Genomic DNA, 25,744 nt, shown 5'->3' on the forward strand with positions numbered 1-25,744 from the left:
GTCCCCATCCCCTGCATTTTGCTACCCCATTCTAGGCCTCCTAAGTCTTGCCTAATCGCATTACAATTGCCCTTCCCCCATCTATGTCTCTTGCCCTGTGGCATGTACCTATCCCTTTCCATTGCTAAACTAAATGTAACCAAATTATGGTCACTCTCTCCAAAGTGCTCACCTACCACTAAATCAAACACCTGGCCTGGTTCATTACCAAATACCAGATCCAGTTTGGCCTCCCTTTTTGTCGGCCCTTCGACGTACTGTGTCATGATTCCTGAAGAAGGGCTAATGCCCGAAACGTCGATTCTCCTGTTCCCTAGATGCTGCCTGACCTGCTGCGCTTTTCCAGCAACACATTTCCATCTGTGTCAGGAAACCCTCATGCACACATTGGACAAAAACTAGTCTATCCGACGTACTAGAGTTATCGCATTTCCAGTCAATGTTGGGGAAGTTTAAATCCCCCTGTTCCTTTCACTCCTGCCCAGAATAATTTTGTCAATTCTCTCTTCCACCTGCCTGGAACTTTGCGGAGGACGATAAAAAACTCCAAGCAGTGTGACCTCTCCTCTCCTGTTTCTAACCTCAGTCCATCCCACCTCAATAGATGAGTCCTCATCAATAGTTCTTTCAGCCACTGTTATACTGTCCTTGATGAACAAAACCACACCTCCCCCTCTTTTACCACCTTCCCTGATCTTGATGAAAGATCTAAACCCTGGAACCTGCAATATCCATTCCTGACCCTGCTCTATCCATGTCTCCGAAATGGCCAATACATCGAAGTCCCAGGTACCTATCCATGCTGCAAGCTCACCTATCTTATTCTGGATACATCTGGCGTTGAAGTAGACACACTTCAAACCAGCTTGCTGTCTGCCAGCACACTTCTGCGACCATGAAATCCTGTCCATATCCTCCCTACTCACATCCTCCTGTGAACTGGAACTACACCTCAGGTTCCCATCCCCCTGCTGAGCTAGTTTAAACCCATCCTTCCCACTTAGGATATTAGTAGCCCTCTGGTTCAAGTGAAGACCGTGTTGTTTGTAGAGGTCCCACTTTCCTCAGAATGAGCTGCAATTATCCATATATTTGAAACCCTCTGTCCTGCACCAGCCCTGCAGCCACATGTTTAGCTGATATCTCTCCCTGTTCCTCACTTCACTATCACGTGGCACAGGTAACAAACCAGAGTGAACAACACTATTTGTTCTAGTTTTCAGCTTCCACTCTAGCTCCCTGAAATCCTGTCATACATCCCTATCCCTCTTTCCAACTACCTCGTTGATACCTATGTGAACCACGACTTGGGGCTGGTTACCCTCTCCCTCAGGACACCAAAGGCATGATCCGAGACATCACAGATCCTGGCACCTGGGAGGCAACACACCAACCGTGAGTCTCCTTTGTTCCCAACAAACTTTCTATCTGACCCTCTAACTATTGAGTCCCCAATGATAAACACTCTCCTCCTTTCTCCCCTTCCCTTCTGTTCAACAGGGACAGACTCCATACCAGAGACCTGCACCTCAGTGCATTCCCCTGCTAAGTCATCCCCCCCAGCAGTACCCAAAACTGTATTCTTGTTTTTCAGGTGAACGACCAGAGGGGATCCCTGCACTGACTGTTGTTTCCCCCTTCTAACAGTTACCCAGCTTTCTTCGTGCCTAGGAGAAACTACTTCCTGGTAACTCTTATCTATCACAGACTCCGCCTCCCGAATAATCTGAAATTCATCCAGTTCCCACTCTAGTTCCCTAACGTGGTTTTACGAGGAGCAAGAGTTGGGTGCACTTCTAAGATGTACCTGGATGGGACACTAATGGCGTCTCTCACCTCAAACATCATGTAGGAGGAACATTCCTCTCCCTGCACTGCCATCCCTGCTCGTCCCCTTATCAGAAAGTAAAAAAAGAGAAGCTTACCTGATTTGTCCCTGATGTTTAAGGTTAGAGGAGGTGGATGGGTGGGAGGCCCTACAATGGTAGGGTCTCGGGTTTAGAAAACACTCACTTATATAGCTGAGGGGAAATAAAAAGTCCATCCTTTCCCAGAAACCTCTACTTTCTGATGTCAGATGTAAAGATTTAAATTAGTTACTCACCTTTCCTGGTAAGCCACTAGTCCAAGCTCCCGCTCTTCCTGCTGCTGAAAACAGCAATGGAGGGCTCCAAAATTCGAGGTAAGGTTTTAAACATTTAAATTAGTGACTCACCTTCCTTGGCAGGCCCCTGGTCCAAGCTTCCCCTCTTCTTGCTGCTGAAAACAGAAATAGGTATGAGTCCGCTCTGACCGAGGTGACAAGTAATCTGAAACTGTACAAATTAATTAAGGTGGAAAAGTTAGTTTAGATAACCCTAAACATGTTAAGGAAGCCATCCCCTATGGCCAAGCCCTGCATATGCACAGGATCTGCTCAGATGAAAGGAAGGTGATGGACAACTATAGATGCTGAAAGACGCCCTCATAAAATCCTGATCCAATGCACAATTCATTGATTGCTAGTTCTGACATGCCACAGCGAAAAACTGCAATGACCTCCTCGGAAGGTAGATGCAAGACACAAACCCTTCCACAGCCATGTTCCACAGCCTTCAACATGTCATTGATGATGACAATCATTTTGCCAAGAGGAGCCCTAAGCCTCCACTTCTCACCTTCAAACAACAGCCAAACCTTATACAGATCATTATTTGCAGCAAACTCCCCAGCCTTCAGGACAACATCGACCACAACACCACACAACCCTGCTATGCCACCTTCTGCAAGACATGCCAAATCATTTACATGGACACTATGATCAGACATGGGAACAGCACCCACCATGTACACAGCACATACTCATGTGCCTCAGCTAATCTTGTCTACCTCATGCGCTGCAGGCAAGGATGTTCCAAGGCAAGATATATAGGCGAGACCAAACAGATGCTATGACAACGGATGAATGGACACCGCACATAATCACCAGACAGGAATGTTTCCTCCCAGTTGGGGAACACTTCAGCAGTCAGTCTCTGATCTTTGGGTAAGCATCTTCCAAGGCAGCCTTCGAGATACACGACAAGCAGAATCACCAGCAGAAACCGATAGCCAAACTCTGTACCCATGAAGACGGCCTCAAGCATGATCTTGGGTTCATGTCAGGCTACATCTGGCCCCACCACACTACTGTATCTGTAAAATCTTCCTTACTGTTCTGTTTTGATATCGTCATCTTGATAACTCGTAATGATTTCTCTATTGAATTAGTTTGCAAAGTTTTGGACTTCTTGTTACTTTGGTTAGACTCTCACATTCTTTTACTTATCATGTTATCCCAGCCATTTGGTTTGTCTCGAGCATCATCTTATTTTTAACATTTCATAATTATCTCTCCACCTCAATTAATCGGATCATAAATCCTCCCTTCACTTGCTATTCAGCTGTTGACACTCCACTCACACCATTTGTAAATCTTTTGATCTCTCTGTCTATAAATTCTGTGCCTGTGTGCTTCTTTTCACTTCACCTGACAAAGCATGCCAAAGGCTTGTGATTTCAAATAAACCTGTTGGACTAAAACCTGGCGTTGTGTGACTTCCGACCTTGTCCACCCCAGTCCAAAACCGGCACCACCAAATCATTCATAATGATTGAAGTAGAGTCATAAAGATGTACAGCACGGAAACAGACCCTTCTGTCTAACTAACCCTTGCCGATCACATATTCTACGTTAATCTAGTCCCATTTGCCAGCATTTGGCCCAAATCCCTTGAAGCCCTTCCAATTCACATACCCATCCAGATACCTTTTAAATATAATTGTACCAGCTTCCACCACCTCCACTGGCAGCTCATTCCATTCATGCACCACTCTCTGCATGAAAATGTTTCCCCTCAGATTCCTTTTAAATCTTTCCCCTCCCACTTTAAACCTATGGCCTCTAGTTTTGGACTACACTACCCTGAAGAAAATACCTTGACTATTCACTCTATCCATGATTTTATAAACTTATATAAGATCACCCCTCAGCCTCTGATGCTCCAGGGAAAATAGCCCCAGCCTGTTTAACCTCTCCCTATAGCTCAAACACTCCAATTCTGAATCAACTTTAATTCCATTTTCTTCGTGGTGGTGAACTAAAAATATTGGTGCTTTCATTGATGCTGTAGAATGTATTACAGCTGGGGCTTGTGTAGCTAAGGACTGGTGCTCACCTGTGCAGAATTCTAGGATCCCAGAATTAAACACTGGTCATATCCGAGAGGGTAAAAAGAGATCCAGAGCTCCCAATTTTGATTGCTGTCTAGTGACCCAACAGGGAATAAGTGATTGTTGTTTTCTGATGAGGACAAGATCAGACTTCATTGTGGCTAAATTGTCTACATTCCTGCAACAATGCAGTCAGTGAGCTGTTGGGACACTGCCTGTGTATGTGGGAACATTAGCTAACATGGACCACTCTTCCGGAGAACAGGGAAGAAAACAGGTGGGGAGACAGATTGTTAAAAGCATAATGAACACACTCACATACACACACACAAAAAGAGTAGATGACATTAGCAGAAATCACTGTCTTTATGACTGAATGGATTAGTTCTGCACTGAATCACAGAAGTTTGAGTTGTTGATGCAATGCCATGGTTTTTTGTTATTGCTGTCTAAATTGAATTCTTTGAGCCCTGACGTCTGGTAGTTCTCGATGGAGGAATCTTACAGTGAGAGTCTGGAGATCTGAAATTGGCTCCATTATGAAGGGTCAATGTATTTAACTGCTGCACTAAACAGATGAAGGGTGAGGAAAAACAAAAGGGACAAAAGCTTTCACTGTAAGACCCACAGTAAAATGTGATTTAGTAAAATAGCCATGAAGCCAACAGATGGAAATTGTTCCTATGTGGAGCTTGAATGGTTCATTGTAAGCAGGTGGAACATAGAGATATTCTTTGGACATAAATTCAGAAAGCATACAGACGGTAGCATAGAAAAACATGCAATCATTGCAAAAATGAGTTCTGAGAAAACAACTTCACAGTTGCATTTTCATTTTTCAAGAAATTTTTGACCATTGACAAATAAAGTACAAGACTATATTGTCTTCACACATTCCCATCCTGCAAGTGCTTTCCTCAAAGTAGTCCTTGGTTGTTCTTGCATTTTCAAGCTGGTAAAAGGTAGATCGGGATGTTACTCATGCCACCCTACACATGGACAGCACAGAGGTGGAACGAGTGGAGAGTGTCAAACTCCTGGGAATAGTCATCCACAACAAGCTTTCTTGGACTCCTCATGTGAATGCATTGGTTACAAAGACCCAACAATGTCTCTTCTTCAACAGGCAGCTGACGAAGTTTAGCATGATGGCGAATACCCCTTGCCAAATTTTATAGTTGTGCCATCGAGTGCATTCTGTCTGGATGTATCACTACCTGGTATGGCAACTGTACCATTCAAGATTGGAGACGGTTACAGAGAGTGGTGAACTCGGCCCGGACAATCACAATGGCCAACCTCCCATCTAAAGAATCCATCTACCAGGCCCACTGTCAAGGAAAGGCTGCCAGCATTCTCAAAGATCCAACCCACCCTGGCAATGCCTTTCTACAACCTCTACCATCGGGGAGAAGGTACAGAAGCCTGAACACACACTAGCCGATTTTGTAACAGTTTCTACCCTACTGTTGTTAGAATACAGAATGGACTCACAAACTCTTAACATTTGCCTGTACTTGTGTTTTTGCTTTTTTTACTGTTTACCAATTATTTACTTATTTATGCTACTTAACTATGTGATCTGCCTGTTTTGCTCATAAGACAAAGTTTTCACTGTCCCTCGGTACATATTGACAATAAATTCAATTCAATTCAATTCATTTCAGACATGGGCAATTTTGCCTGGAAATTGACAGGTGATAGAGGTGGATAAGCCATTGCCTCAGACTATCCTTAAATTACTTCCTCTCCATTCTGCATGCAGTAAGGATCCACCTTCCTCCCTATTGTTTGGTGGCTTCCCTCTGGCGGCTGTTGTACAATGTAATGGTACTGAGAGGTTTAAAATTTAAGACTGCAATATGTTCAACACTGTATGACAATGTCAGAGGGACCTGGGTGGGAAAGGCAGATCATCTTACCATCTCAAAGAGGACCGACCTGTTGCCCTAGATCACCTCAGGTTCATGGTAACAATGGCTAGCTAATGTACGTTCTACTGGATTGGTATCATACTATAGTAAATGAATAGTTTTTTGAATGAACACGTGTTCCATCACTCAGCCCTCACAACAACCTTGTGTCATATTTGTTTACAAATTCAGAAGACGATATTATTACGCCCTTTGAACAAATAGCTTAATTAAATGATGACTTCTCGCATCAGAAGTTCAGAAGGTCATCAATTTTTCCAACTGCGATTACATTTTGCAGACATAGGTTGTGATGTTTAATCAAACTTACTTTGCATAGTTTCATACCAGCAGCTTTATAAAAGGTTAAATTTACATCTCTATTTTACCATTGTGGAACATAGGCACTGTGCCAGGAGTGTCTGTAAAGTGGGATAGAAGATTGGAACGGAAATGATCAGTGACCTATCTTCTGTTGTGTATCTTGAGCCAAGTTTTGGAAGGAAGTATCATTGCTTGACTATGAATAATGCGTGTGTTGGACAAACATGATGTCAACAAGAGGACACGGAGAAAGAAGCAATTTATCAAAACAAGTAATCACTGTGCTAGCTAATTTAATTTATCAAAGGTCTTATGTATAGACCGAGCTTCAGATGTATGGGTAGTACACATAATGCATCAGACTGTTCTGACTGGGGTAGCTATCTCAGGAAGTAATCAGAAAACACTTTGCCACAATATACTTCCTTCATCGTCTCTCAGCAGGACACTTTCAAACTCCTGTGATTGCTTGAAGAAATGTTACAATTTTGATAAAAGTTATGATGAGGGTACTGCAGCAATTGCAAGTGCTAGAGGTACAGTGACCTTCAAGTGAACTTGTAACTAGGACTCGTGGACAGAATGGTAACTGTTGCTTGTTGCCAGGCTTGGGGTTTCCAGGCAATTATGTTTTTTAAAATCTTTTATTAGTTAATTGATGTTTATTCACTAATAATATGAATGTACAGTTATATTAGTGCCAGCTAAGCCCCTGGATGATGGTCCAGTTAAAGTGTTGCAGACATTACTGATTTCAGCGTGCACAGACACTCACAAAGGTCAACAGCATGCCTGTATTGTTGCTGGTATACCACTACACAGTAAGTCTTCATTAGTTCAGTGGTCATTTTCTTGTCATACCAGTATTGAACAGTGGGTGTTGCTAGTGCAGGTTTCTGAAATAATATTTCTGCCTCAGCCTGCTTTTTAATTAGCATGTAATCCCTTACTTGGATTTCATTTCAAAGATTCCATTTATTTAAATGAGTACACAAATAAGAGAAAGGAGAGAAAATAATAATACATTTACCAGATGACACCAAGTGGATAATTTACATACACACTGGTATTATTGATAATGTGATACATGTTTTAACCGTTAAGCAAATTGTTCTGTGAAGGTTTTGCCCATAAGTGAATCCCAGATAGCTATTTATAACAGGTTAGCAATCATTATTTGTGACATTGGGTTATAAATGATTGTATGTTTTTCTGTCTGTCTCCTTTCACCTGCAGCCATCTGTCTCATGAACTGCTGACTGTTTGCATCTTGTTGTTGAATCCTTTGTTCAGTGAACCTGGAATAGTCTGCCCAAGCCACTAGCCTAAGCAATAGTTATGGAGATCATATCACCTCTACAGTGTGGAAGCAGGCCATTCAGCCCATCGATTCCACACCGACCCTAAGAGCATCCCATCCATCTCTGTCTCTGTAACCCTGCATTTCCCATGGCTAATCCACTTAGCCTGAACACCCTTGGGCACGATGGGCAATTTAGCATGACCAATCCACCCAACCTGCAGATCTTTGGATTGTGAGAGAAAACAGAAGCACCCAGAGAAATTCCCACGCAGACACAGGGAGAATGTGCAAACTCCACACGGACAGTCGCCCAAGGTAAAAACAATGACTGCAGATGCTGGAAACCAGAGTTTAGATTAGAGTGGTGCTGGAAAAACACAGTTCAGTCAGCATCCAAGGAGCAGTAAAATCGACATTTCGGGCAAAAGCCCTTCATCAGGTATACGCCCAAGTGTGGAATGCTATCTGGGTCCCTGCACTCTGAGGCAGCAGTGGTAATCCAGGCTTCCCAGATCATACAGCTCCCCCTCTTGAACCCATCCTCAGTTGGGACCAAAGCAATGTGGAACACCATGTGTAGTATCAGTTTTACTGAAGGATTTTCAGGCAAGATGACAATGTCAGCCATCATCCCAGTTTTAGATTGCACTCCAGATTTTGGGTTAGAGTGTATTACCTTTCCTTTAAACTTTGTGAGCTATAAAGCAGTGGGTCTGTTTGGTCACAGTTGGAAATTCAGATCAAGATACACCAGAGTACATGCACTGAACAGTGAGCCACTATGCTGCCTCTTTGAGAGCCAAATTCCTCTGGATTCTTCAGAAACTTTAATTTTGTGGATGCAAGGGACGCAGTTTCCATGTGCCACCACTAAGAGGCAGAGCTGCAGCCTTGTAATTGGAGGGACCATGTACTGACAGGGAAGTCATGATTTGGAGATGCTGGTGTTGGACTGGGGTGTACAAAGTTAAAAATCACACAACACCAGGTTATAGCCCAACAGGTTTAATTGGAAGCACGCTAGCTTCAAAAGCTAGTGTGCTTCCAATTAAACCTGTTGGACTATAACCTGGTGTTGTGTGATTTTTAACTCTGACAGGGAAGGACTTAGATGTTTTATTGTCCATATCACCTTGCGATGAGCCAGTGGTATGAGAAACACATTGGCACACTAAAAGCAAGAACTAGACTACCTTTATTTACTCATGCTCAAATCTCAACACATTAAAATGTTGAACACAGAACTGCTGTTTATTACTCTGATCCTACATTATTACATCTTATTTGTGGAGTTGCCCTGAGAATTCCTTGCTGTCTCACTTCAGACACCATGCCCTGAACCATCATTGGCATAAATGATTCCCATGTTGATCCATAGTTATTGTGAGCATGGTACCGCGATGGTGTCCTGTTGTCCTTTTAGGCTGGCTGAACAGGAAACTTTCCCATCCTTACTACCTGCTATTGTTATATGTTGGAAAGATATACAAGTTGATACCCAGTCTGCCTGGTTATGTAATAATGACATCTTCCTTGGTCATCAAGTCATATAGGTGGGCCTTGATCCCAGACCTTCTGACTCAGAGACAGGAGTACTAGCCTGTGTGACAATACCTCCCTGAGGTATGCCTATATATCAATCAGATTCAATGTCAAACACTAAAATAAGCATTTTAATGGAAGAGCATGCTAAAATCGCTGTAGAAACTAATGGCAAAAGAGAAATAACTGATGTTTGACCTGAAACCACTTTAAATGTGCTACTGTTAATGTCAAGAAATGGAGTCTAAGGGAATCTCAGTTTTATTATGGCATCTAAAAGCATCCACAAAGATGTTTACTCAGGAAACTGAGGAAACAAAGCCCTTGACAAACCTCAGCAAAACGGCAATAATCTTTTGGAGCTAATGAACAGCCAAAATATAAACACATTTTTATAGTTAAACACCAACAGTCTGCTTATGTCGATCTATTTGATGAAAACCTTTGATAGATGAAAACAGAAGGAAAACTAGATTTTAGGGTTTAGGATGTCATGTTGCAGCTTTAGAGGACATTGGTGTGGCAACTTTTGGACTACAGCGTGCAATTCTTGTTGCCTTGTGGTAAGAAGGATGTAGTTAAACTAGGAAGGGTAGAGAAAAAATTTACAAAGATAAATGTTGCTAGGATTGGAGTGTTTGAGTTATAAGGAGAGGCTGAATAAGCTTAAATGTTTTTCTCTGGAGTGTTGGAGGTTGAGGGGTGACCGTATTGAGGTTTATAAAATCATGAGGGACTCAGAAAGGATGAATAGCTGAGATCTTTTTTTCTAGATGTAACAGAGTCCAGATCTAAAGGGTATAGGTTTAAGGTGGGACGGGGAAGATTTAAAAGAGACCTGAGGCACAACTTTTTCACACTGAGGGTGCTTCGTGTATGGAATGATCTGCCAGAGGAAGTGGTAGAGGTGGGTACAATTATCACTTTTTAAAAGTTCATCAATAACAAAGGTTTAGAGGGATATGAACCAAGCACAGACAAGTGGGACTCGTTAAGTTTAGTACTCACTGATATGTCTGCATAACTTCTACCTCATATGTCAGGTCTATTTTAGAACTCAGTGGCATTACTTACTCAGATTCTCTATTCCATGCTTCATCTTGGATCATGCTGGATTGATGGGTCGAATGGCCTTCCTTTAATTACACTGAGGTGCCAAGGCTGCTGTGGATTACCATTTGTTGCTGTTGAACGTGATCCTCAAATTTGAAATGTTTGTAGGATTTGTGGTTGTAATGGTAACTGCCCATGGTCCTTTCTTGGTATCTACCTACAAGCAGCTTGGAGAAAGAAAGAGAGAGAAAAAGAAAGAAACTTCAAATTCAGTGAGGTAGTTTTAAATGAATTTCCTGTTTTATACACAATTGTGGGAGGTAATTTTGCACAGCAAGGTACCATAAGCCTTCATTGGTCAGAACATTGAGTAGAGGAGTTGGGATGTCATGTTGTGGCTGTGCAGGATGTTGATAAGGCCACTTTTAGAATGTAGCAAACAATCCTGGCTGCCCTTCAATTAGAAAAGGTTTTGTTAAACTTTAGAGGGTGCAGAAGAAATTCAGAAGGATGGTGCTGGAACTGTGGGGTTTGAGCTATAGGGAGAGACTGAATAGGCTGGGGCTGTTTTTCCTGGAGTGTTGGAGGCTGAGGGGTGACCTTATAGAGGTTTGTGAAATCATGAGGGGTATAGACAGGGTGAATCGCCAAGGTCTTTTTCCAAGGGTGGGCATGTCAAAAACTAGTGGGCATAGGTTTAAGGTGAGAGGGGAAAGATTTAAAAGGGACCTGAAGGTAACCTTTTCACACAGAGGGTGGTGGGTGCATGGGAGGGTTACCAGAGGAAGTGGGGTAGGCTGGTACGTTACAATATTTAAAAGGCATGTGGTTGGGTATATGAGTATGAAGGTTAAGAGTGATGCAGGCCAAATGCTGGCAAATGGGACGAGGTCAGATTGAGATGTCTGGTCAGCGTGAACGAGTGGATTGAAGGGTCTGTTTCCGTGCTGTAGAACTATGGCTCTTTGGAGACCTGGTCAGCATGGACAAGCTGGACCAAAGGATCAGTTTCTGTTCTGTATGACTCTAGGAATAATTCATGAGCTACGAAGCTTTCCTTCAGCATAATAGCTGTCCCTACCAAAATTTCATCACAATACAACTGAGCCCTCAGAATCCCACCGCTGCATTTAGCAGCAACAATTAAACAGCAACAGTTTCCCCAGCAATACAGGAGAGCTACTGTTGCCAGGAGAGCTATGGTTGCATTTAGCAGGAATAAATAAACAGCAGCAATTTTTTTTCCCCTGCAGCACTGATTGTGATAATTAAACATTAGCGGAGTTACTGTTGCATTTAGCAGCAACAATTAAACAGCAACAGTTTCCCCAGCAATACAGGAGAGCTACTGTTGCCAGGAGAGCTATGGTTGCATTTAGCAGGAATAAATAAACAGCAGCAATTTTTTTTCCCCTGCAGCACTGATTGTGATAATTAAACATTAGCGGAGTTACTGTTGCATTTAGCAGCAACAATTAAAGAGCAGGTTTTTTTTTATCCTGCAATGCTGACTGTGCTAATTAAACAGCAGTTCTCCCTGCAACACTACGATAATCAAACAACAGTCTCCCCTGCAAAACTCACTGCAATAATAAAGCATCAGGAGAACCATTGTACCTTTTGGCACTAACAATTGAACAGCCACACTTTTTCCCTGTAACACTGACTGCAATAATTAAACAGCATGCAGTAACAATTAAAATGTAGTTTTCCCCGCAACGCTGATGGTGATAATTAAACAGAAGTTTTCCCTGCAGCACTGAGTGCAATAATAAAACAATAACGGCTTTCCCTGCAGGCCAACTATGATTATAAAACAACTGCAGTTTTTCCTGCAACACTGACTGCCGTAATGAAATGGGAGCATTTATTGCGAACACCACCATCGATTGAATGCAATGTGTGTGCACGTGCAGAAACACAACATTGCAGAGCAACATCACTACACAGCGATGGAATAGCAACAGTAACTACTTGTCACAAATAAGGCGCTACTGATATAATCACATTGGTTGAGTAGGGAGATAGGTGACTGAGGAATTTCAATATGGAGAAGTGCGAGATGATGTATTTTTGTACAAAGACCATAGAGAGACAACATGCAATAAAGGTGCTGTTCTAAATGGTGTGCTAGAGCAGAGAGACCTCAGTGTATACATACATAAGTCATTTCAGATGGCAGGGTACATAGAGAGCTGTTGATAAAGCAAACAGTACTCACAAACAAAAACAGAAATTGTTGGAAACGTTCAGCAGGTCTGGCAGAGTCTTTGGAGAGAAATCAAGGTTAAAGTTTTGGGTTAAATGATCCTTCCAGTATTCACAACTTCATAAATAGAGGCATAGATGACAAAAGCAACAAGGCTGTGATGAATCTGTATAAGCCACATGTTAGACCTCAGCTAGAGTATTATCAAGAATGTAGTGCTGGAAAAGTATAGCAGGTCAGGCAGCATCCGAGGAGCAGGAGAATCGGCATGTTGGGCATAAGCCCTTCATCAGGAATGAGGCTTGTGGGTCAGGGGGCTGAGAGATAAATGGGAGGGCGGTGGGGCTGTATGAAAAGGTAGCTGGGAATGTGATAGGTGGATGAAGGTGAGGGAGAAGGTGATAGGTCAGAGAGGGGAGTGATGGACAGGTCTGGAGGGCGGTGCCAAGGTGAAGGCTTAGGACTGGGATAATGTGGGGGGAGGGGACATGAGGAAACTGTTGAAATCCACACTTATCCCATATGGTTGGAGGGTCCCAAGGTGGAATATGAGGCATTCCTCCACCAGGCGTCGGGTGGGTGGTTTGGCAGTGGAGGAGGCCCAGGGCCTGCATGTCCTTGATGGAGTGGCAGGGGGAGTTAAAGTGTTCAGGCCCAGGGAGGGTTGGTGGGTACGGGTGTCCCAGAGATATTCTCTGAAACAATCCGGAAGAAAGCATCCTGTCTCCCCGATGTAGAGAAGACCACACCAGGTGCAACGGATGCAGTAGATGACATTGGTAGAGGTGCAGGTAAATTTCTGACTGATATGGAAAGATCCCTTGGGGCCTCGGACGGAGTTGAGGGGAGTGGTGTGGGTGCAGGTTTTGCACTTCCTGCGGTGGCAAGGAAAGGTGCCAGGAGTGGACCGGCACCGGAGTTACACTGGCACCACCCCCCACCTGTTCCTCCGTACATCGATGACTATATCGGTGCCACCTCGTGCTCCCATCAAAAGTTCATCAACTTTACCAACACCTTCCACCCTGATCTAAAATTCACCTGGACCATTTCGGAAACATCTCTCCCCTTCCTGGATCTCTTCATCACCGTCTCTAGCGTCTGACTAACCACAGACATATATTACAAGCCAACTGACTCCCACAGCTACCTAGACGACACCTCCTCCCGCCTTATCTCCTGTAGAAATGCCATCCCTTATTCCCAATTCCTCCATCTCTGCTGCATGTGTTCCAAGGATGACCAATTCCACCGCAGAAACTCCTAGAAGGCTTCCTTCTTCCACAATCACAACTTCCCTTCCCATGTGGTTGACGATGTCCCCCAGTGTATTTCCTCCATTTCACGCACCACCGCCCTTGAACCCCACCCCTCCCAACGCAACAAAGACAGAATCCCCCTAGTCTCACCTTCCACCCCCCAACCTCCGCATGCAACTCATCATCCTCCACCACTTCCAAATGGACCCAACCACCAGAGGTATATTTCCCTCCCCACCCTATCAGCGTTCCAAAAAGACCATTCCCTCTGTAACTCCCTCATCAGGTCCACGCCCTCCACCAGCCCACACCCTACTCCTGGCACCATTCCCTGCCACCGCAGGAAGTGCAAACCCGGCACCTACACCGCTCCCCTCACCTCTGTCCAAGGCCCCGAGGCACATCCGTCAGAAATTTACCTGTACCTGTACCAATGTCATCTCCTGCATCCTTTGCACTCTCCTCTACATCAGGAAGACAAGACGCCTTCTTGTGGATCGTTTCAGAGAACATCTCTGGGACGCCCGCACCCACCAACCCCACCGCCCCATGGCTGATCACTTCAACTCCCTCTCCCACTCCGTCAAGGACATGCAGGCCCTGGGCCTCCTCCATCGTCAAACCCTTAACACCCAACGCCTGGAGGAGGAACGCCTCATATTCTTCCTTGGGACCCTGCAACCACACGAGATAAATTCCTCATTCCTCCCCCACACATTATCCCAGTCCCAAGCCACCACCTTGGCACCACCCTCCAGACCTGTCCATCACTCCCCCCTCTGACCTATCACCTTCTCCCTCACCTTCATCCACCTATCACATTCCCAGCTACCTATCCCACCACCCTCCCATTTATTTCTCAGCCCCCCCGACGCACAAGCCTTATTCCTGAAGAAGGGTTTATGCCCAAAATGTCGAGTTTCCTGTTCCTTGGATGCTGCTTGACCTGCTGTGCTTTTGCAGCACTACACTCTTGACTCCGATCCCCAGTACCTGCAGTCCTCACTTTTTCCTAGCTGGAGTATTGTGTATAGTTCTGGATGCCACATGATAAGAAGGACTTGAATGTATTGGAGAGAGTCCAGAAGATGTTTAAGAGAATGAATCGAAGAATGACATACATCAGTCATGAGGCAAGATTGGAGAAGTTGAGATTGTTTTCCTTGGAGGAGAAGGCTAAAAAGAAATTGGAAAGAAGTTTCCAAAATCACGAGAGATCCAGACTGACTGGATGGTGAGAAACTGTTCTCACTCATAAATGGATTGATAACCAGAGGGTACAGTCTTAAAGTGTTTTGCAAAAGAAATAAATGCAAGATAGAAAGTAGCTTTTTCACACAGTGTGCATTGAGGGTATGGAATGCACTGCCTGGAATTGTGGTGGAAGCAGGTTCAACTGAGGCATTCGAGAGGGCACTGGATGGTTATTTAAATAGAAACCATGTGCAGAGTTATGGGGAAACAGCAGTGGGATGGTACAAAATTAACATTTTCAGAGTTAGCGTAGACAGAATGGGCCAAATGACCTCCTTCTGCCCTGGAACAATTCTGTTAATCACAAGGATTACATTGTGAGGCTTCCCTTTTTTTGAGCAGCCACTTTCTTCCCATCCCGTTTTCTCGGCCTGCTGTAGCAGCAACAATCAAACCCCAGCTCTTGCTGCAGCACTGCCTGCAATAGTTAAACTGCAGCAGAGATCCTGCAATACTGACTGTGATGAATAAATAGCAGCAATTTTTCCTGCAACACAGACTGCAATAATTCAAGTGTCCATGCAATACTGATTAGATTAGATTAGATTCCCTACAGTGTGGACACAGGCCCTTCAGCCCAACAAGTCCACACCGACCCTCCGAAGAGCTACCCAACCAGACCGACCTCCCTCTAACTATGCACCTAACACTATGGGCAATTTAGCATGGCCAATTCACTTGCCCCGCACATCTTTGGATTGTGGGAGGAAACCGAAGCATCCGGAGGAAACCCACGCAGACATGGGGAGAATGTGCAAACTCTACACAGACAGTTGCCTGAGGCTGGAATCGAACCTGGGATCCTGGTGTTGTGAAGCAGCAGTGCTAACCACTGAGCCTGGCTGTGATAAGCAAACAGCTCAAGTTTTTTTTTCTATAACTTTGACTGTGGTAATTAAGCAACAGGATTTTTTCTCCACAACAGATATCACAAGAGCCGAACAGCAGGGGCTTGGCTGCAGGACACAGTCAAACAGAAACTGATTCCAGATTTCCCTGTAGCAGGGCATCTAATAGGGCATCTGTCATTAGTTAGACTTGTCCCTACACCCTACAGCACTAACAATTTTTAAAATACAGTAGCGCCTCGACATACGAATGACCCCGTTCACGAACAAATCGGTTTACGAACAGGATTGTACGTAAAAGTTTGCTTCAACGTATGTACGAAATTCAAGGTACGACCGAAAGTACGAACACAAAAAGCCCGTGTGCGACCATGTGGTATCATTGTTCTGATTTGCTACGCGCTTGTTGAACGCAAAAGCTCTCGGACCCCGCGTGATCTCATTCAGTTCGTCTTTGGCACGTACGGTGTGAACAGCGTTCGTTGCTACGTCCATGCATTCTTACACTGTCCGAACAATGGGAAAAATTGATTCAGTTCGCAAACTTTTCGGTTCGCGAACCGGGTCCCGGAATGGATTAAGTTCGTAAATCGAGGCGCAACTGTATATAAAATGTTGCTGATAATTGTGCAGGAGGCATCTGAACAGCCAACAGAGAATCTCCTGAACCAACCGATTATGGGGGGGTTAAGAAATAAACACCACAAGGTCAAAGAAGGAGAGTGATTTAAAAAGAGACGATTTCAGCGACGGTTGCTACTAACTTAAAAATCAAACTCACAAAACCATCAGTGTGGCAAGATCTTTAATTTTACCGACACACTCAACAGCAGGAATGCTACCCACTGCCTCACAACAGCTGCTGGAAATGCCATATATCCATCAATTTCATAGTCACGGGCTAAAGCAGGCATTTTTAAATAGGGAGAAAACAAAATAGCTGCAGAAACTGTGAGAAAAACAGAAACAGTTCACATTTGATCTGAAGCTACATTAAATATGTTAATGATGAGATATGCAGTCTAAAGGAGTCTTTTTTTCCTGTGGCACCTGAATGTAGCCACAGAGACTTGTACTCAGGAAACTCAGGATGTAAAGGCCTTGGCAAACCTTAGCAACACTAGTAATTCTTTGCAGCTAAGGCACAAGCCAAATGTAAACAGATCCTTGTGGTTAAACACCAGCAGACAAGTTATGTTGATCCAATTGATTAAAAGCTTCTACATCTGAAAACAGAAGGAAGAGAGAGATAATATATACAGATTTTTGGAAAAATTAATTCATGAGCTACTGCCTCTTCCCAAAGCTAAGAAAAAAATCTGTCATGACTGAAATTTCAACTTAGCACAGCTGAGTAGCTGCAGAATCCTGGCAGCATAAACTGTGATAATTGAAGTGCAGCGGAATGCCTGCAGCATTAAGTGTGATAATTAAACTGTAGCAGAACACCCGCAGCATTAACTGCAATAATTAAACTGCAGCAGAATGCCTGCAACATTAAATGCAATTATTAAACTGCAACAAGTCCCTGCAGCATAAACTGCAATAATTAAACTGCAGCAGAAACCATGCACTGCTAACTGTTTTAGGTGTTGAGAAATAAAACAACATTTGTCCTAAATTCTTGTGGAACTCATGCAAAAGTACCAGCATCATTTAGCTTGCCAGTTTATTTTTTGAATAGCACAATTTTGCTGCTCTTTTTGAGACTGGGGTAGCAGAATGGGCAGGTACTCAAAGAAATTCAACCCTGAAATCTCCAAGCCCCATTGTTCACTGGTCAAATATTGATCTATCCACCATCCCTCAGAGCTGATTAATGGCGTAAAAGGGCATTCTATGGTGAAATTCCCTCTAAATTTCTTAGCTGTCGCTGTGAACAAGTAGTTAGATTGAACTACTTGATTGAACTTGGAGAATTCCCTTGACAGCAGCAAGGTCAACAGTCAGATCCACTGGGGTTTAATGCAGCTGCATCCAACCATCACATTGAAGCACTAAGCTGCTGCACTACATAGCTGTACATTTCCTCTTCAATTTGGAAAAAAAAACGTTCACAATTGTCTCCGGCCTAAGCCAAGCAAAATGACTAATTCCAAGACAAGGTTACTAAAACTCTCGCAAATGTCATTTGCCCTTCTATGTCTATCCATTAACTTTCACATTGCCAGAAATCAGATACACATTGTAAGGCAGCAAGGATGGAATTCAGTTAGCAGAGTCATAAATCTAATCAGAACAATTCTTATTAAATTGGATCGAGACAGAATGAGGGTGAAGAAATATTCGCTCAGTAAACTTTGGGTTGGTTGAGTCATAAAAATTCATGAACCTGTAATGTCATATCATCACTTTGATCATAACAATTATTGTTTGCTTTAGTTTAGAGCAGTTTGTTGTATATACTGTCCTACTATAGTCCTTGCCGATTTCTTGTCAACTGGTGCTTCTAAAATATATACATTTTCATTACAAAGTTGTTATCTCCAAACTTCTTGTCAATGATTTGGTGAAGCATAGTAACTTTGCTTTCTCATATCTAAGATGTAAAGATAGAACAGCTTTTGATGTTGGTTGATGTATCATTGTAAAAAATGCCTTGTAGCGTTACAGAATGAAAATTATTTGAAGCATGACTTGGAAAGACTAGAGCGACAATGTACTTCAGCTATCAGATTGGTGATGACATGAGTTGACAGCTACTTACTAAGTAGCAATGGGTAAAATAACTGATTCATCAATACCTTAGGAAGCAAGAGGTGAAACCTTCTTACAAGGGCTTTCACATCGGTAACTCTTCAAAGCTCAAACTAAAGAAGATTGTTTAGCGCTAAAGGAATTAAACCTTGCAGGAAAGAGGTTGGGGAGATTGTATTAAATGCTAACGGTTAGCAGGGCATCCTGGGAAGCAATGCCATTCTTGCAGCAACAGCTTTATTTAGGATAGCACATGCTACAAGTTTGGTCTAAGATACCATATACTGTAGGATCTTGCAGGTAACACGTTTGAAGTAAATTAGTCCAATCTGAATTCAGACTATCTCAGGCTATTGCTGTGCCGTTACAATGGTTTGCATATTCATTATTGAGGATGGAGTCTATAATTGAGATGCCACATTACTTTGAAATCTTACACCTTAAAACAAAGTCAGAAGGGACTTAACCTGACAAAGGAGTAGCGCTCTGAAAGCTTGTAATTTCAAATAAACCTGTTGGACTAAAACCTGGTGTCATGTGACTTCTGACTTTGTCCACCTCAGTTCAACATCAGCACCTCCACACCATTGACCTTAAAATAATGCCAATTATGTCACTTGTGTTTGCAGCTATTGGAGTACCACAATCAGAAGGAAATGGATGGATTTTAAATAATAGTCCAGCTACTTGGAACTTCACTTGGCTGCTAAAAGATGATACACCTTTGTCTACATATCAAAGACCATATGGTGAGTAGCTTCTCAAACAAGTAACACTGAGCATTTTTATTGAATAAGCAACATTTGTGCTGCTAAATGTAAAGAAATATTGTTTTGAGAAAGTATCTTAGAAGTCTCCAGCAAAACAATATCAATTCTAATGATGAACCCAACATGTTAACTGCTTTCAGATCCGAATTTACTGGTGTGTTATTTTGGCTTTTATTCATTTTATTTGGTAAAAAAAGTTGTTTGTTTATTGAGTACAATGATTTGAATTGCATTCAAATAGTCATTGTAAAATATGCTGTTATGATGAAGGTTCCCCATATTTATTTAATTGACACTACTTCCTCTAATGCAAATAGCCCTTCTTTCTGAAGACATTATGCTTGTAATGAAGAATATTTAACAAATGTTAATGCAAAAGTAAAATGAGATGCATGCATCCTAACAGCACAGAGATGTTTCTGTTTTATTTCAGTTTAAATCTATGTAGACTTAAAAGGAAGATATCCACTATCCAAATTTCAAAATCAAGTTTCGGAGACAAATTTTCCACATGATGATCAAATGGGTGATCTGGAAATTAACCGGGATAGAAAGCCTTTGGTTTAATGGAAATTGAACTGAACATGGTCAAGGCATACTCAGAAACCAAGCAATGCACCTGCTTATTTGCATTCATGTAATCATTCCTATTATTTTGTCTTTAATCAGAAGAGGATATTAGGAGTGTCATTAGAGAATCCCTACTGTGTCTCAAAGTGACATTTTTCTGTTTCTATACTGCATTACATTACACTAATTATCCTGTGACAACTCTGAGTAAGACTGCCAATTAGGGGTGCTCTGTACTGTGTGTCCATTATCTTGGCTTGAGATCAGCCTATAATGTTGAGTTTAAAGTTGTCTTGGATCAAAGTTGAAATGACAGTGCACGAACAAATGTCGATCCTAGCCTCAAGTATCTTTGTCAGGACTCTGTATATACGGGAATAATACATCTGCCACTTTTGGGGATGACATTAACACACTCATGTGAAGGTATTTTCTTTTTGTTTTTTCATAGGATATCAGCATGCATTTGATTATAAGCTCTGGTTACTGGAGAATGTGGCTGGTGAGCCCTATCTTAAGCTAGTAGTTTGTCATGTGCAACAACAATCACAATGCTGTAAGGAAGGGAGTTCCACGTTGTTGGCCCAGTGAAAGTGAATGGCAACATGGTTCTGAATCAGGTTAGGCTATGGCTTTGAATAAACTTGCAAGTGGTGATGTTCCCTTGCATCTATGGCCTTTGACTTTTGAGGAGGTAGAGATTTTGGGTTTGAAAGGTGCTGAGGCAGGGAATGTGACAAATTGTTGTAATCATCCTATATATGATACACACTACTGTCACTGTGCACCAGTTGTGGAGAGTGAGGGAGTGGGGTTCCAGTAAATGGCTTGCTTTACCATGGATGCGGTCAAGCATCTCGAGTGTTGTTGGAGCGGCATTGATTTAGGCACATGGTTAGTACGCCATCATGCTACCAACCTGTGCCTTGTAGATAGTGGAAAGGTCTTGGGAGTCAGAAGATGAATTTGCACGTTCTGTTCCAATAGAATGTCCAGCCATCTGTCATGCTCATGTAGCCACAGTTTTTAAAGAGGTCATTCAGTTCACTTTTGGTCAACAATGAACCCTGAGTTTGTTTTGTGGAAGATTCAGTGATGGTAATGGCATTGAATGATATGGTTAGATTCTGTCTTGTTGGACATGGGTGTCACTTTTGTGACATGAATGTTGCTTGCCATTGGTCAGCCCAACCTTGATTGTTGTACTGCACATGGCCATAGACTTTTTTGGTATCGGGGAAGTCACAATGATACTGAACATTGTGCAATCATCAATGAATGACTACACTTTTGACCAGAAGGTTGAGGGAAGTTCATTGATGAGGCAACCGAAGGTAACTTGGCTCAAGGCATTATGCTGAGAATCTCCTGCAGTGATGTCCCAGGCCTGAGATGATTTATCTCTAAGAACTGCAACCAGCTTCTGTTGTGCTAAGAATGCCTCTAAACTCTGGAGAATAAATCCCTGATTCCCACTGACTCGACCTTTGCTTGGGGTTTTAATATTCATTGGTTCAAATGTTGCCGTGATATCAAGGGCAGAAATCCTCACCTCAAAATGAGGGAATTCAGCTCTTTTGTCTATGTTTGGACCAAGACTGCAAAGAGATTAGGAGTTGGTGATCCTGCCAGAACCCAAATTGAACATCAATGAGTAAGTAATTGCTCTACAAATGCCACTTAATAGTACTGTCCATGACAGCTTCCATCATTTGCTAATGTTCAAGAATAGGCTGATGAGATTTTAATCAGTTGGACTGGATTTGTCCAGCTTTTCTTTGGACAGACCTCATCTGGGCTATTTTACGCAGGAGCATCTAAATGAAGGTGTGGCAATGCTTTGCTGTCACATTTCTGGCCCATAGATTGATTGAATAAGGCCAGATGTTGAGAGCGCAAAATTATAGAATACACTGATTGATGTAAAACAACAAATCATAACATTGTCGAGAGTTCTCACTACTGCTCAGCTAAATTATATGGTTCCATACAATGTAATTATTTATTTTCAGAAGTGAAAATTGTATATTATTGGAACACTATATTAATGTGTGTTGATGGAATCGATTTCAGCTCAGTTAACATTCATTATTATCCCTACAAAAGAATCATGTGGTTACCTTTGTAAAACGTTGTTATGGTGTGAAACCTTTTAAAAGCCTTGGCTGGATTACAAAGGATGGTGAAGAATAAGCTGGATACAAAATAAGTGGACCACGTTAGCGTTAGCATAGTGTGAACAAAGTGCTCACAAAACAGTACTTCGGAACAGTACTTCCCTCTGGATTTTTCAAAATATTGCTTTAGGTACCATATGATTGATCTAATTTCTATTTTGAAAAGATACACGATATTCCACATGCATGTCCCAAAATGTGAAGAACTTAGTATTGATGTTCAAACAAAGGCTGCGAATCAAAAATGAGCTTCTTAAAATTCCATAAGCCACTGAGAACCAATTTTTATTTTAAAAATATGTTTATTCTTTTGCACATACCTTTCAAAAAAATGTTGTTAACATGTAAATTCCTTCATACTGTATGATTGGGACATGTTCAATTTTGCTAACCTGTTGAAGTGAGTCACCTGCCAGTGGCTGAACCTTAGAGTCTGAGAGTTATCGAGCTTTACAGCGTGGAGACAGGCTCTTTGGCCCAAATGATCCATGCCAACCAAAATGTCCACCTACTCAGACACTATTTCCCTGCACTTGGCCCATATCCTTTTAAACCATTCCTATCGAAGTATTTTGTCCAAATGCCTTTTAAATGTTGTTAATGTGCCCACCTCAACCACTTCCACTGGCAGCTCATTCCATATGTGTACCAGCCTCTGTGTAAAAATGTTGTTGCTCAGGTTCTACTTTATTCTTTCCCCTCTAACCTTAAACTGATGCCTTCGAGTCGATGCTACAGGAAGGATAGAAAGGGAGGCAAGAGAGGAGGGAGCGTGGCATTTTTGATAAGGGATAGCATTACAACTGTGCTGAGGGAGAATATTTCCGGAAATACATCCAGGGAAGTTATTTGGGTGGAACTGCGAAATAAGAAAGGGATGATCACCTTATTGGGATTGTATTATAGACCCGCTAATAGTCAGAGGGAAATTGAGAAACAAATTTGTAACGAGATCTCAGCTATTTGTAAGAATAATAGGGTGGTTATGGTAGAGGATTTTAATTTGTCAAACATAGACTGGGACTGCAATAGTGTTAAGTTTTAGTTGGAGAGTAATTTGTTAAGTATATACAAGAAAATATTCTGATTCAATATGTGGATGTACCTACTAGAGAAGTTGCAAAACTTGACCTACTCTTGGGAAATAAGGCAGGGCAGGTGACTGAGGTGTCAGTGGCAGAGCACTTTGGGGCCAGCGACCATAATTCTATTAGATTTGAAATAGTGATGGACCAGAACCCTCAGGGTGAAAGGAAAGGCTGGTAGGTATAGGGAATGCTGGATGGCTAAAAAAATTGAGGGTTTGGTTAAGAAAACAAGGAAGCATATGTCAGGTATAGACAGGATAGATCGAGTGAATCCTTAGGAGAGTATAAAGGAAGTAGAAGTATACTTAAGAGGGAAATCAGGAGGGCAAAATGGCAACATGAGATAACTTTTGCAAATAGAATTAAGGAGAATCCAAAGGGTGTTTACAATTACATTAAGGACAAAAGGGAAACTAGGGAATAGGGCCCCTCAAAGATCAGCAAGGCAACCTTTGTGTGGAGCCGTAGAAAGTGGGGGAGATACTAAACGAGTATTTTGCACCAGTATTTACTTTGAACAAGGACATGGAAGATATAGAATGTAGGGAAATAGATGGTGACATCTTGAACAATGTCCATATTACAGAGGAGGAAGTGCTGGATGTCTTGAAATGCATAAAGGTGGTTAAATCCCCAGGACCTGATCAGGTGTACGCTAGAACTCTGTGGGAAGCTAGAGAAGTGATTGCTGGGCCCCTTGCTGAGATATTTGTATCATCGATAGTTACAGGTGAGGTGACAGAAGACTGGAGGTTGGCTAACGTAGTACCACTGTTTAAGAAGGGTGGTAAGGACAAGCCAGGGAACTATAGACCAGTGAGCCTGACGTCGGTGGTGGGCATGTTGTTGGAGGGAATCCTGAGGGACAGTATGTACAAGTATTTGGAAAGGCAAGGACTGATTAGGGATAGTCAACATGGCTTTGTACGTGGCAAATCATGTCTCACAAACTTGATTGAGTTTTTTGAAGAAGTAACAAAGAGGATGAGAGCAGAGCGGTAGACGTGATCTATATGGACTTCAGTAAGGTGTTTGACAAGGTTCCCCATGGGAGACTGGTTAGCAAGGTTAGATCTCATGGAATACAGGGAGAACTAGCCATTTGGATACAGAACTGGCTCAAATGTGGAAGACAGAGGGTGGTGGTAGAGGGTTGTTTTACAGACTGGAGGCCTGTGACCAGTAAAGTGCCACAAGGATCAGTGCTGGGTCCATTACTTTTCATTTATATAAATGATTTGGATGTGAGCATAAGAGGTATAGTTAGTAAGTTTGCAGATGACACCAAAATTGGAGATGTAGTGAACGGCGAAGAAGGTTATCTCAGATTACAACAGGATTTTGATCAGATGGGCCATTGGGCAGAGAAGTGGCAGATGGAGTTTAATTCAGATAAATGCAAGGTGCAACATTTTGGGAAAACAAATCTTAGCAGAACTTATACACTTAACGGTAAGGTCCTAGGGAGTGTTGCTGAACAAAGAGACCTTGGAGTGCAGGTTCATAGCTCCTTGAAAGTGGAGTTGCAGGTAGATAGGATAGTAAAGAAAGTATTTGGTCAGAGTATTGAATACAGGAGTTGGGAGGTCATGTGTCGGCTGTACAGGACATTGGTTAGGCCACTTTTGGAATATTGTGTGCAATTCTGGTCTCCTTCCTTTCGGAAAGATGTTGTGAAACTTGAAAGGGTTCAGAAAAGATTTACAAGAATGTTGCCAGGGTTGGAGGATTTGAGCTATAGGGAGAGGCTGAATAGGCTGGGGCTGTTTTCCCTGGAGCATCGGAGGCTGAGGGGTGATCTTATAGAGGTTTACAACATTATGAGGGGCATGGGTAGGGTAAATAGACAAAGTCTTTTCCCTGGGTTGGGGAGTCCAGAATTAGAGAGCATAGGTTTAGGGTGAGAGGGGAAAGATATAAAAGAGACCTAAGGGACAACGTTTTCACACAGAGAGTGGTACGTGTATGGAATGAGCTGCCAGAGGAAGTGGTGGAGGCTGGTACAGTTGCAACATTTAAGAGACATTTGAATGGGTATATGAATTGGAAGGGTATAGAGGGATATGGGCCGGGTGCTGGCAGGTGGGACTAGATTGGGTTGGGATATCTGTTCGGCATGGACAAGTTGGACCAAATGATCTGTTTCCGTGCTGTACATCTCTATGACTCTATGACTCCATGAGTCTGCGATTCCCTAACTCTAGTAAAAACACTGAGTGCATTCACCATAAAACCATAAATCTTGGAGCAGGAGTAGGCTATCTGGCCCTACGAGCCTGCTCCGCCATTTAATAAAATCATAGCTGATCATTTCATGGCCTCAGCTCCATTTTCCCACCCTCTCACCATAATCCTTAATTCCTTTGTTGTTTAAACAAAATCTATCTTAACTTTAAAAACATTTACTGAGGAAGCCTCAACTACTTCACAGGGCAGGGAATTCCATAGATTAACAACCCTCTGTGTGAAGAAGTGCCTTCTCAATTCAGTCTTAAGTCTGCTACCACTAATTTTGTGGCTATGCCCTCTTGTCCTAGTTTCACCCA

At 42.6% G+C, this 25,744-nt stretch overlaps 1 protein-coding gene across 1 annotated transcript in view; it reads left to right on the top strand.

Annotated features, from left to right (window-relative positions):
* Positions 1-25,744, top strand: part of LOC122552709 (ALK tyrosine kinase receptor-like) — a 1,076,775-nt gene that overhangs the window by 227,320 nt on the left and 823,711 nt on the right. Inside the window, exon 2 of the mRNA XM_087991243.1 lies at positions 19,223-19,342. Within this exon, the coding sequence (XP_087847369.1) occupies positions 19,223-19,342 (120 nt within the window). The remainder of the gene's footprint in view (positions 1-19,222; positions 19,343-25,744) is intronic.

This window comes from Chiloscyllium plagiosum, unplaced genomic scaffold (genome assembly GCF_037043375.1).
Source record: "Chiloscyllium plagiosum isolate Xiang-an unplaced genomic scaffold, Cpla_swu_hap1 HiC_scaffold_10, whole genome shotgun sequence".
NCBI classification, from domain to species: Eukaryota; Metazoa; Chordata; class Chondrichthyes; order Orectolobiformes; family Hemiscylliidae; genus Chiloscyllium; species Chiloscyllium plagiosum.